Below are 14,471 nucleotides of genomic sequence, written 5' to 3' on the forward strand. Positions count from 1 at the left end.
TCTTGTTAAGCAGCCTCATGTGTGACCATTTTTCACAGGCCTTCAGAAAATCGAAGGAAGCAACATCTACTGACTTTCCTTTGTCTATAATGTCAGTTATTTCCTCAAAGAATTCCAACAGTTTTGTCAAGCAAGAATTCCCCTTAAGGAAACCATGCTGACATTGGCCTACATTATCATGAGCATCCAAGAACCCTGAAACCTCATCCTTAATAATGTACTCCAACGTCTTCCCAATTACTGAAGTCAAGCAAAAGGTCTGTTATGTACTTTCTTCTGCCTCCCTCCCTTCTTAAAAAGTAGAGTGACATTTGTAGTTTTTTAGTCCTCTGGAACTATTCTACTATCTAGTGATTCTTGAAAGATCATTACTTAAGTCTCCACAATCTCTTCATCTTCCTCTTTCATAACCCTGGAGTGTAGTCCTTCTGGTCCAGATTACCTATTTATCTTCAGATACCTCAGCTTCTTATGCACCTTCTTCCTAATAATAGCAACTGCACCCACTTTTTCCTTCTGACACTCTTGAATTTCTTGCATATTGCTAGTGTCTTCCACAGTGAAGACTGATGCACAATACTTATTATGTTCATCCGTCATTTCTTTGTACCCCATTACTACCCCTCCAGCGTCATTTTCCAGTAGTTTAATATACACTCTCACTTCTCTTTTATTCCTTATATATCTGAAAGACAACTTTTGATAGCCTCTTTGATATTATTGGCTAGCTTATCTTCATATTTCGTCTTTTCTCTCCTCATGGATTTTATTAGTTTCCTTCTGTTGGTTTTTAAAAGTTCCCTATATTCTAACCTACAAATATTTGCTATGTTGTATGCCCTCTATTTTGCTTTTATGCTGTCTTTGACTTCCCTTGTCTGCCATGGTTGCCTCATCCTCACTCTAGAAGAATATTTGATCTTTGGGATGTATCTAACCATTGAGCACATCTACATGCAGTGTTGCTGTGGAAAAGCAGCATTCATCATCAAAGATCTTCACCACCCAGGACATTCTCTTTTCTTCCTGCTGCCATCAGAAAGAAGGTACAAGTGCCTCAGGACTTTAACCACTAGGTTCAAGAACAGCCTCTGCTCCTCAACCATCAGGCTCTTGTATAAAAGGAGATAACTACACTCATTCTTCGGGTGTTCCCACAACTGATGGTCTCACTTTAAGTACTCTTTTATCTTGTTATTTCATGCTTGTTACTTATTGCTATATGTTTAGATCTGCATTTGCACAGCTTGTTGTCCATTGATCCTGTTTACAGTTACTGTTCTATAAATCTGCTAAGTATGCCCGCAGAAAAGGAATCACAGGGTTGTATGTGGTGACATGTATGTACTCGTGATAATAAATTTTACTTTGAACTTGTATCTATCCTGCATCTTCCAAATTGCCCCCAGAAATTCCAGCTATTGCTGTTCCACCATCATCTCTGCTGGTGTCCCCTTCTAATCCACTTTGGCCAGCAGTTCTGCCACGTAACTAATTTCCTTTACTCCAATGCAATATGGATACATCTGTCTTATCTTCTGCCTCTCAAATGCAGGGTGAATTCTGTTATATTATGAATATTAAGGATTCATTTGCCTTAAGCTCCATAAGCAAATCTGGTTCATTAGACAACATTCAGTCCAGAATTGCCTTTCCCCTAGTGGGCTCAATAACAAGCTACTCTAAAAAACATTTCTTTCTATACCAACAAAGGCACCCCCCCCCCCCCCGCCTTTGACACAAGGTGTATCCTTGGATGGTAAGCTCCCAGCTATGATCTTCTTTCAGCTACGACTCAGTGGTGCCCAAAATGTCATACCTGCCAATCTCTAACTGCACTACAAGATCGTCCACCTTATTCTGCATACTGCTGGTCAGTCTTGTGTTCATCACCCTTTTCAATTTTTTCAATTTTACTCCCATGTTATACTCCAATTCATCCTTCTGCAATTTTGTCCTTTCATCTGCCTGACCTTCCTTAGAGTTTTACTACACACTGCATTGACTTGTGTACCACTGCCTCATCTCAGCCCTATCACTGGTTCCCATTTCCCTGCCAACTTAGTTTAACCCTCCCTTACAGCCCTTGCAAACCTGCCTACAAGGATATTGGTCCTGCTCGGGTTCAAGTGTAACTCATTCTTTTTGTACAAGTCATAACATCCCCAGAAGAGAGATCAATAATTCAGAAATGTGAAATCCCACCCCCTGCATCATTTCCTCAGGCATTCATTCATCTGTACTATCATCCTATTCCTGAGCTGACTAGCGTGTTGTACTGTGAGTAATTCAGAGTCTACTCTTTAGTCTCTTCCCTAACTCTCTAGTCATAACATCCCAACTGTTACAGTACCTTGAAAAAGAACTCAGCCCCTACAACTATTTTCACTTTTTGCTGTCTCATTTTCTAAATTTAAAATATATTGAAGTAGAATTTTTTTGAGCTTATCTATAAAACATTTTGTATCATCCCAAATCAAAAAGAATTCCAAACTGTGTCAAAAATTTACTAAAAATTAAAACCCAAAATTATAAGGCTGAAAATGTATTAATCGCCTTTGTAATTATGCTGCTAACTTTTCTTGGGTGCAATATTACCTCACCAACTCACCCAATTTGTTGATGTAGGATACTGGAGGATCACCTGTTTTCAATGAATTCTTAAGAATAAATAAGGTCCAACAGTAAGTAGACTTCCAACAGACCAAATCAAAATGAAGACAAAAAAGCATTTAAGACAAGTCATAAATCTCGGAGCTCAGTGCAGTCCATCATGAAAAGATATAAAACCACAGCCAGATTGCCCCTCTGAACTTAGTCACTGGAGGAGAATAGCCCTCGCAAGAGTGAGTAGTGTGACTCAGTGAGCTGCAGAAGTCAGTAACCCCTCTATTGTATGACACTCTCCAGGGTCCTATTGTACATGTTCTACCCTGGTTCAGCTTGCCAAAAGCAAACTACTCTCTTGATCGGTGTTCTTTCTGCTATTCGTTTGTCCACTTTCCCGATTGATCTAGATGCATTTGTAGATTTTAGAATACCTTCTTTCCCATCTGCATCACCACAGATTTTGGTGTCCTCGGCAAGCTTACCAATCATGCCGCTTACGTCCTCATCCAAATTGTTGATATAAATGTCAAATAACAGGAGACCCAGCAACTCATCACTTCGTTACTTGACACTGATCTTCACAAATGATGCCTGACTTGCTGAGAATTTATAGTAGGTTCTCATTTTGTTTCCTGTCTTATTGTAGTGATGTAAAATTACTGGTGAAGTAAAATTGTGTGAGGTAATACTGAACTTGTGTCCTGCAAATAGCTTCAAGGTCAGTTGCATGCTAATCGTTTAACATTATTCAAGTATGAAAAGTTCATAAATAAGAACTCTCAGTGGCAATATTTGTATATGATAGCCTCTTCATTTTCAATACTGCTTTACAATACTGTCCTAGGTCCTCTTAATATGCAATGGATGCTGAGAAAAGAAAGGAATAGAAATCTGACTAAACACAAATGTTTGGTCCCTTTCAAAGTTAGAGAGAGAAAAAAGTGTATTTTTCGAAAAGGTGTTCCATTGAGAAGAAATTTGGACGATTAAATGCTGTGCCACTGGAGATAGAGGATGTAAAAATCAGAGGACATAGTATTTAGGAAGGAATTTAGGCCTGTGTAGGAATTTGAAGCAAATTTAAAGCTATAACAAAGGGGAACTGTATAGGTATGCACAAATAGGGATTTGGGTGATCAGTTCCCACAATTTGAAGAAATTGGAGGTAATGCAGAAAGAAGACCAACAAAGAGCACTGAAAGTGTAATGTGTGAAAATAACAAAGGAGTAAGCGAAGTCTTCAACAGCAATGATTGAAATAGAGTTGGAAATGAAGCAAACTGAAATGATGATTGCGTGCAGTGTTCAAAGTTGAATTGAAGTTCAAGCAGGATTTTTAGGCTGTCCAGACCTTCAGAGAGCAGTTTGATAAGGCTAAAACTTGTTGCCCATCCTTCAGGTGAAGGTACCCCCAAATCACACTCAATCTGATTTAGAAATATATCACAGTCCTTCAGTGCTATTGGGTGAAAATTTCCAGGGTTTTGGCCCAGTGAAGGAATGAGGATACATTTCCAAGTCAGAGGATGCATGATTTTGAGGAAGTTTTCGCATGAGGATGTCCTCGCAAGCTTGTCTATCTTTGTGGTTTAGGGTTGTGTTTAAGAGTGCTGTGAGAGCAGCCTGGGTGAGTAACTGCAGTACATTTTACAAACAGTACTTAAGGTACCAAACATGCACTGATGATGATAGGAGTGAAAATTTAAGTTGGTGGATGGGATACTAAAAACTAGCTGCTTTGTCCTGGATAGTGCTGAGATACTTGAGTGTTATTGGACCTACCCTTATCCCAGCGAGTGGTGAACATTTCACTGTACTTCTTCCCTGCATCTGGAAGATGGTGGAACAATTCTGAAGTGTCAGTAAGTAGGATGGGAGTTAAAATCACTGCAGAGGAGTGGAATTTGCGATAAGTAAATGGTCAGATGGAGCATGAGATATTTGAGATTCTTCCAAAGCTGGGCGTTGGACAGACAGGCAGGGTGGAGGAATCACAAGTTCACAATAGTTGGAGAAAGTGTAATTAGCATGCATGTTGTATTCTTGCCTCTAAGAGCCAAATTTTCAATTAGAAGAAGGAGCTGACCGAGGATAGTTCCTTGGAAGATTTCAAAGTTGGTGATGAAGGGACAGGAAGATCTGAGTGATACAGAGGTCGTGTTGAGGTAGATATGGATGGAATTGTGCAACAATAACAGGCTATAGTCTTAGCGGTACAGGTATTTGATCTAGTTCATCAGATGCAACTTGCACATACTAATTTATATCTCCCAACATCATTCTGATTAGAATTAAGGAACAAATATGAATCTGAAATATATTTGCTTCATTTTATCTATGAAGCATAGCTCAACTTGTTTCTGCATAGATTGAAAGATTCTTAGGAAACAAGCTGTTTAGAGTTTTTATGTGTTTTAGAATGTTACAAAAATATGATTGAGATTAAAAAAAACATTTTTCTATGTACGATATTATAAGATACCTAATATAAGCCTTAAGAATTTCTTAAGAATACATAATGTGAATTTGGTCCATACCTTAATTTCTGTTTCTGCCTTAGGAGTCTTGCAACAGCAAGCACTTCTTGGCCAGCCCGATGGACACCAAGGGAAAAAGATCTTTTTGAACAAGGGCTGGTAAGACTCATTAAATGATCCATTCTTAGATTGGTTACTCTTATTTGGGTTTGCCTCTGGTCTGTGTTGGGTTCGTTAGCATGCAGGACAGCAGATAGACCCTCCTATTAAAAGAATTATGTCCCTAGAGTTAAATCTACCAAGGCTAGTGGAATAGAGGCTTCTAACTTCATCAAATGCTAAGTTGTTCTGTGAATGTCTAACCCTGACCAGTTCATAGTCCACGACCCAAAATGGTTCTCAAATTGCAGTTTTCTACAGCAAAATCAAATTTATAGTTTGTTTGTGAAGAGATGCAATCAAGAATGATTTTTTTTTAGAGTGATAGAATGGTAGTGATTAGAGATCTAATCACACACAGTGATCTTGAACTTTGAAACAAAGTAAGAACATTGGATTCCATAATTTCTGAATGGGTAAATGGAAAATAGTGCATCTTTATGTCAAAGGCAGAAATAGAAAAATTAATGACAATAGGAAGTAGGCAAGGAAAATAGACTAAAGTTTTTATTCAATATTTATTCAGTCATATAGTTGTAAGAAAAGTTTGTGAACCTTTTTCAATTACTTGGTTTTCTGCATTAATTGCTCATAAAATATGGTCTGATCTTCATCTATGTCATGGTAATAGACAAACAGTAACACACAAACAATTGTGCTTCCTCTCATCAATACTGAGTACACCATTTAAACAACCACAGTCTAGCAGAAAGACGCACAAAGTCAAAGTCAGGTTACAGACAGAGCCTGCTCTTTTCAAGAACAAAGGGGAACTGTAGAGGTATGTACACTGCTCTCCAAAAAAAATTACATCTCAACTTTCTTTGAAAATTTAAAATAAATCAAAAGTGAAAGCACTGAGTATTTTCATTGCTTCTCAAAATTGTATTATCAGATATTGTGTTACTTTAGATCAGTGTACTGATGTGAAAAAAGTTTAAAGTATTAATTTGTGTGCGTGTGTGTGTGTGTATATATATATATGTGATCGTTTGTAATTTTCTGGAAAGCAATATTAATGTAATCCTTAAACAACATTTTGTTTATCATTACACAAAAGTATGTTAATTTTGCCTTGTTTTGTGGTGATAACTATGACTACCACATTGGCTGAAAGGTGTAGAAGGTTAATCGAAAGCAGTGGCAAATGCTATTTGCCTGAATTGAAGGGAGCTTTGCTGCTGCCATTGAGCTTGATGACATGCTGACATAGCAGGGCAACATAGTGTTGCAGCAAATAATGATAAGCCTCACAACTCCAGGAACTTGGGTTCAATTGTAAACTTCGGTGCAGTCTGTGCGTTCCTAGTTGTCTTTGTGACTGGATTTTCATCAGGTGCACTGGTTTTCCCCAAAATCCAAAATGGATTATTCATTATGGAATGACCTTATGAGGCAGTCTCTATGCTTCAGAACTGTTTTGCACAGGCTAATTGGCAAATGATCGAGGAGGCTGCCGCAAAAGGAGAAGGCACAGACATCGAGGAATATGCCTCATCCGCCACTAGCTACATCTGTAAGTGTGTAGATGATTTTGGTACCTCAGGAACAGTCATCTCACATCCTAACCAGAAGCCCTGTTTGAACGCAGAGCTGCACTCTCTATTAAAAGCCTCTGTCTTCAAGTCTGGAGACAGAACAGCTCTCAGAACAGCCAGGAGAAACTTTCTCTTCTGCATCGAGGGCAAAGACCATTTATGCACAAGAAATTCAGGAACACCTGTCTGATACAATGCCTAGTGTATATGGCTGTTTGTCAAGGGCATTACTGACTATGCAAGGAGAAACATCTTTGACGATTCCAGTGATGCCTCCTTCCCTGACACTCCGGAGAACTGTCATACATGCTTCAAGGCATGCAGCACAACACAAGCCATGAAAATTATCCCTCTCCCAAGTAAGTAGTCATTGTCTGTAACAGCAGCAGACTTGAAAAGGACTCTGGGGACACTCAGCCACTGTAAGGTGGCTAGACTAGACATAATCGCAGGCCAAGTACTTGGAGTGTGCACATCAGCTCACTGAGATCTTCACAAACATCTTTAAAACCACTCATCCAGGCTTCTGTCCTCATAGGCTTAAAATCAGCCACCATCATCCCTGTACCGAAGAACTCTACACCTTTAATACTATATAACTACCGACCGGTGGCACTAATGCCATAGCATCTGTCAGGTCACTAATGACAGAATGCTGTTTCTGGATTTCAGTTTGATATTCAACACGGTCGTTCCATAGACCCCCTCGGTCTAAACACACTGCTGTGCAATTGGACATCTTAACCAATGACCTTCAGATAGTCAGGATGAACGACTGGTCTTCCCTTCCCCCAGGACTGTGTGCTGAGCCCATTGCTGTACACTCTGCTTTGCTCATACTGAGCCCATTCACATGGGTTACCCCAAGACTGTGTGCTGAGCCCATTGTTGTACACTCTGCTCACCCTCAGCCCATTCACATGGGTTCCCCCAGGACTGTGTGCTGAGCCCATTGCTGTACAGTCTGCTTTGCTCATACTGAGCCCATTCACATGGGTTACCCCAGGACTGTGTGCTGAGCCCATTGTTGTACACTCTGCTCACCCTCAGCCCATTCACATCGGTTACCCCAGGACTGTGTGCTGAGCCCATTGTTGTACACTCTGCTCAAACTCAGCCCATTCACATGGGTTCCCCCAGGACTGTGTGCTGAGCCCATTGCTGTACAGTCTGCTTTGCTCGCACTCAGCCCATTCACATGGATTCCCCCAGGACTGTGTGCTGAGCCCATTGTTGTACATTCTGCTCACCCTCAGCCCATTCACATGGGTTCCCCCAGGACTGTGTGCTGAGCCCATTGTTGTACATTCTGCTCACCCTCAGCCCATTCACATGGGTTCCCCCAAGACTGTGTGCTGAGCCCATTGTTGTACATTCTGCTCACACTCAGCCCATTCACATGGGTTCCCCCAAGACTGTGTGCTGAGCCCATTGTTGTACACTCTGCTCACCCTCAGCCCATTCACATGGGTTCCCCCAGGACTGTGTGCCGAGCCCATTGTTGTACACTCTGCTCAAACTCAGCCCATTCACATGGGTTCCCCCAGGACTGTGTGCCGAGCCCATTGTTGTACACTCTGCTCATACATGACCACATGCAATACACCTCAGTAATCACATTGTCGCCAATGGCATGACAGTGGTGGGGCTCTGAGGTGGCCTACAGAGAGGAGGTGGAAGAGCTCGAGGCCTGGAATTAAGCAAATAACCTCTTACTCAATGTAAACAAGACATTGGTGATGGTTATCTACTTAAGGGGAATTCACACCACTCTTTATATCCGTGGCTCAGCAGTGGAAACTAGAGGCAGGCTTCAAACTCCTGGGAGTACACATCTCTCCAACCATTCATGGTCCCAGAACACAGCCTACACAATTAGGAAAGCTCACCAGCACCTTTACTTTCTGAAGAGGCTGAAGGTAGCTGGATTATGCACATCTTTCTACAGATGTGCAGTAGAGAGCACCTCAGCATGTTGCATCACTGCTTGGTGTGGAAACTGCACTACATCAGACAGGAAGTAGACAAAACTGCCCAATGCATCATTGACACTAGCTTACCTACCATCAGGCACTAGTCAGACATTTTATAAGACACTAGTCAGGCTGCACTTGGAGCATTGTCAACAGTTTTATCACCATATCTCAGAAGGGATGTGTTATCATTGGAGAGAGTCCAGAGGAGGTTCACGAGGATGATTCTGGGAATGAAGGGGCTAACATCTGAGGAGCATTTGGCAGCTTTGGGCCTGTACTCATCGAACTTTAGAAGAATGCAGAGGTGTGCGGGGGAGGTTCTCATTGAAACTTACTGAATGTTGAAAGGACTAGATAGGCTGGATGTGGAGAGGATGTTTCCTGTGATGGGGTATCCAGAACTAGAGCGCACAGCCTCAGAACTGAGGGACTACCCTTTAGAACAGAGGTAAGGAGGAAGTTATTTAGCCAGAGAGTAGTAACTCTGTAGAATGCTCTGCCACAGACTGTGGTGGAGTCCAAGTCTGTGTATATATTTAAGGCAGAAGTTGATCATTTCCTGATCGGTCAGGGCATTAAAGGATATGGCAAGAAGGCAGGTGTATGGGGTTGAGAGGGATCCAAGATCAGGCATAATTGAGCAGACTCAATGGGCTGAAAGGCCTATTTCTGCTCCTATGTCTTATGGTCTTATCAGGGATATATATACAGAAATGTGCCAGAAAAGGGCTTGTAATATCATGAAGGATCCCACACACCCTGCTCAAGGACTTTATTGTTTCATTCCCATCAAGGAGGAGATTATGCAACATCCACAACAGGACTACCAGACTCAAAAGCAGTAGGTTCCCCAAGCCGCACCCGTTAACCCACCCACCATCACTACTTAGTCATTTCCTGTCGGAATCACCTTATGTACAGACACTCCTGTGCTTAATGTTACTTTATGGACACACAATCATTTTATACATATAAAATGTCTTATTTATTTGTGTTTATTATGTCCTTTATCTTACTGTTTTTTTAGGTGCTGCACTGGATCCAGAGTAACAATTATTTTGTTATTTTACACTTGTGTACTGGAAATGACATTAAACAATCTTGATTCTTGAAACCAAAATACATGCTATTAAGTTAGTTTGCTGCTGTAATTCACTTCTTGAATAGGTTAATGGCACAACAAACTAAAGTGGAGGTGTTGGGCATATGTAAGAGCAAGTAATTTGCAGGAGCACAGTAAAATAAGGAGAGGGGTATTGGGATGATTTCCATGGTGGCAGGCAAGTACTAAGTGGGCTGAATGGTCACTTTCTATGTCAAGACATGAATTTGTAATAGTATGAATTATGCCTTTTAATAGTTCATTCTTGTGTCACTGCTTACTTTATAATCCAGTTAGAAGAGCATAGAAGTTTCAATTTCATCATCATTACTTGGTGAAATTGATGGTAATTTCAGGACTTCTGTGGATCCTAAATTTCGTGCCTGGAAATTCACATGTTGTTGTGGAATTTTCTGCAGCCCAACCCAATTCAAGGCAATTGTTTAAACAAACAAATTTCATGTATTTAGAGCTGGCCCTGCAATCAAATTCCCTAAATATATTAAACTGAGTTATGTGAAAGGTTTGTAATTATATTATGCCATTCCAAGTTGAATTGTTGCTTAGAGAGTTTACTGGATCTTGAAAAATTCGAAATACAGTGTTTTAAAGTATTTTAGAATTTGTCTGTGATATTTTAAATAAGTTATGTAATTTGGCACTTTGATGTTTAAAATTAATTGGAAAATGCTGTCTGTTATGAGAAGTTCATGGAACATTATAGCACAGTACAGGTGCTTTGGCCCACAATATTGTAGTGTTAACCAACTCTGAGTAAGCAATCTTAATGCTTTTCACTGCATAACCTCCAGTTTTCTATCATCCATATGCCTAACTAAAAGTTTCTTAGATGTGCCTAATGCATCTGCCGCTACCACCATCCTTGGCAGAGTGTTCCACGGACCCACCACCCTCTGTGTCAATAAATCTACCTCTGACATCCCCAATAAGTTAGAAACAAAGAAAAACTACAGCACAATACAGGCCCTTCGGCCCACAAAGTTGTGCCAAACATGTCCCTACCTTAGAAATTACTAGGCTTACCTATAGCCCTCTATTTTATAAGCTCCATGTACCTATCTAAAAGTCTCTTAAAAGACCCTATCATTTTCGCCTCCACCACCGTTGCTGGCAGCCCATTCCGTGCACTCACCACTGTCTGTGTAAAAAATGTACCCCAACATCTCCTCTGTACTTACTCCCCAGCACCTGTGTCCTTTTGTGGCAACCATTTCAGCCCTGGGAAAAAACCTCTGACTATCCACACAATCAATGCCGCTCATCATTTTGCACACCTCTATCAGGTCACCTCTCATCCTCCTCCACTCTAAGGAGAAAAGGCCGAGTTCACTCAACTTATTTTCATAAGGCATGCTCCCCAATCCAGGCAACATCCTTGTAAATCTCTTCTGCACCCTTTCTATGACTTCCACATCCTTCCTGACATGAGACAACCAGAACTGAGCACAGTACTCCCAAGTGGGATCTGACCAGTGTCCTATATAGTTATTATAATTGGCTGGTCAGCTAGCTTGATGATATCACAGCTGTTGGATGCCCATGTTGCTTTGAAAATAATAATAGCTGACAGCTTCATGTATTGAAAAAGGGGAAATTATTTTCATCATTGTTGTTAGATCTGCTAGATTTATGCAGAGGTGAATGAGGTCAGCAGCGACCACCGTTGCTTTGTTGCTCACAGTAGCTTTTGAACCCTATATTTTAATTGACCTAAGCCCCTACTTGCGGTTTTCCACAATGTCTTTGGATTTCTATCCTGCTCTGCCATGACCTTGGCTGAAAACTGCAGAGTTAATTAAAAGCAAGGTGAACATTAATTTCTTAAATTAAAGATACCTTTATTGCATTTTTCAGTTATCTCTTAGTGACATTATAATAGGGCAAGTTATTACTTTTCGTGTTCCATTCTTGCATCGCTTCTTGCTTTATAACCTCATAGCAGCGACATAGAAGTTTGCATATAATTTTAATTATTTTTTCAATTTTGTAATTTAGACTAGATAGATATTTTGATATAAGTCTTATGGGCATATCGTCATAACTGCCTGAGGCATTCACATCGTTGCCTCAGTCTATTTCGGCACAACTGCATCCATTTCAAAACTGTCAGAACACATTTTAATTGTCAGCCTATGTGTTTCCATCCAAAATATCAATCTAATGTCCTCTATTGTAATTTCATAAATATAATGGCGTGACTGCCCATTATACTGGATCATCAGCATACTCTATATTATTGTGATGTTCACTTTGTCACTTTCATTTAAAGTTCCTAAATCAACTGGAGATTCCAATCTGTATTTTAGTATTCTATTAACAAGTAACTTTTTAAAATTTGTGATTGATTAAGTTTTATCATACAAATATTAAAGCAAAGGGATTATGCCCAAAATATTAATCTAAAGCGTATTTAATGGAAATAATCTTAAGAAGCAATGGTAATTCTGGGAAAGGTTATCTCCTGATGTTATTTTGGAATCTGCAAAGGAAGCTGTCATCTTGTTGATAATGAATAATTATTGTGAACATATTGTATTAATAATTTGAGTAAGTCTTTTGGTTGTTAGGATATTTAGTTTGACATAATTTGAAGTGTTTGCTTAATAGCATTTGCATGAGAATATTAAATGAGTTTTTTCTAAATCTTTTTATTAATATTAGTAATATGGACAGAATACAGATGGTATATTGATAAAGAAATTACCAACATACACATTCCATTACATATAAAAAAAACATACATAATAGTTACAATATAAATGAGTTTACCAAGACATAAGCCATAAAATATATGTATGGACATAGTAAATCTAAATATTTCATAATGTATAATATAAAAAAAACAGAAAAAAGAAAGAAAAAAAAAACAAAAAAAAATTTATATGATGCAAAACTAGCTAATCTAATCTAATAACTATAACTAATAAGTAATATAAAAGAAAAAAAAACAAACAAAAAAAGAAGGAAAAAAAAAAGTGGGCTGTTTATAATATCTCACAAAAATAAGTATTCATCAATGCGTCACTTCCGGTCCTCTCAAAATACATAAGCTAAAAGCTGGGAAATCAAATGTACTTGGCACAGGGTCATATTACATCATATGAAAATGTTGAATAAATGGTCTCCATAACTTTTCAAATTTAATAGAAGTCTCAAAAGTACCACTTCTAATTTTTTCTAAATTTAAACATAACATAGTTTGAGAGAACCAATTAAATACAGTGGGAGGATCAATTTCTTTCCAATTCAACAATATAGATCTTCTAGCCATCAGAGTTAGAAATGCAATCATTCGACGGGCTGAAGAAGATAAATGCTGTGAATCTAACATTGGTAAACCAAAAATTGCGGTAATAGGATGAGGTTGTAAATCAATATTCAAAACCGCAGAAATAATATCAAAAATATCTTTCCAATATTTCTCCAAAAATGAACACGACCAAAACATGTGAGTTAAAGACGCAATTTCAGAATGACATCTATCACAAATAGGACTTATATGAGAGTAAAAATGAGCTAATTTATCCTTGGACATATGGGTCCTATGTACGACCTTAAATTGTATTAGTGAATGTTTGGCACATAACGATGATGTATTAACTAATTGAAGAATTCTATCCCAATTCTCACTAGAAATACTAAAACTAAGCTCTCTTTCCCAATCCTGTTTAGTCTTATAAAGAGGCTCTAAACGTATCTTCATAATTATATTATAAAGTTTTGAAATAAGCCCTTTTTGAAAAGGGTCTAATTCAAACAAACTCTCCAAAGTATCTGAAGGCACAAAATTTGGAAACGTAGAGAGTACAGAACTTAAAAAATGTCTAATCTGTAAATATCTAAAAAAATGAAATCTCGGCAAGTTATATTTGTTGGATAATTGTTCAAAAGACATGAAACAATTATCTAAAAATAAATCAGAAAATCTTAGTAATCCCTTAGATTTCCAAGCTGAATAAGCTTGATCTATAATGGAAGGGTGAAAAAAACAATTAGATACAATAGGACTATTTAAAACGAATTGAGTCAACCCAAAAAATCTCCAAAATTGAAACCATATACGCAATGTATGTTTAACTATCGGGTTGTCAATTCGTTTCGGCAATTTAGAAAGAGCAAAAGGGAGAGAAGTCCCTAAAATAGAACCCAAAGCATAAGCTGATACCGATTTAGTTTCTAAACTCACCCAACAAGGGCCAAAAGATCCACCCCCATCTTTCAACCAGCATAACAAATATCTAATATTAACTGCCCAATAGTAAAATCTGAAATTAGGTAATGCTAACCCGCCTTCCTTTTTTGTCTTCTGTAAATATGTTTTACCTAACCTGGGATTTTTATACTACCATATATATGAAGAAATTTTAGAGTCAACATTAGTAAAAAAAGATTTCGGGATAAAAATTGGTATCGCTTGAAAAATATATAAAAACTTAGGTAAAATAACCATCTTAATAGCATTAATCCTACCTATTAGGGATAGAGACAAAGGTGACCACCTAGTAAACAAACCTTTAATCTGATCGATTAAGGGTAAAAAATTAAATCTAAATAAATCTTTATGGTTTTTTGTGATTTTGATCCCTAA

The 14,471-nt window shown here is 38.6% G+C and overlaps 1 protein-coding gene across 1 annotated transcript in view; it reads left to right on the forward strand.

Annotated features, from left to right (window-relative positions):
* The window catches only part of mysm1 (Myb-like, SWIRM and MPN domains 1), a 122,290-nt gene that overhangs the window by 26,590 nt on the left and 81,229 nt on the right, over positions 1-14,471 (forward strand). The window contains exon 6 of the mRNA XM_059984320.1: positions 5,171-5,246. Coding sequence (XP_059840303.1) covers positions 5,171-5,246 — 76 coding nt within the window. The remainder of the gene's footprint in view (positions 1-5,170; positions 5,247-14,471) is intronic.

This window comes from Hypanus sabinus, chromosome 11 (assembly GCF_030144855.1).
Source record: "Hypanus sabinus isolate sHypSab1 chromosome 11, sHypSab1.hap1, whole genome shotgun sequence".
NCBI classification, from domain to species: Eukaryota; Metazoa; Chordata; class Chondrichthyes; order Myliobatiformes; family Dasyatidae; genus Hypanus; species Hypanus sabinus.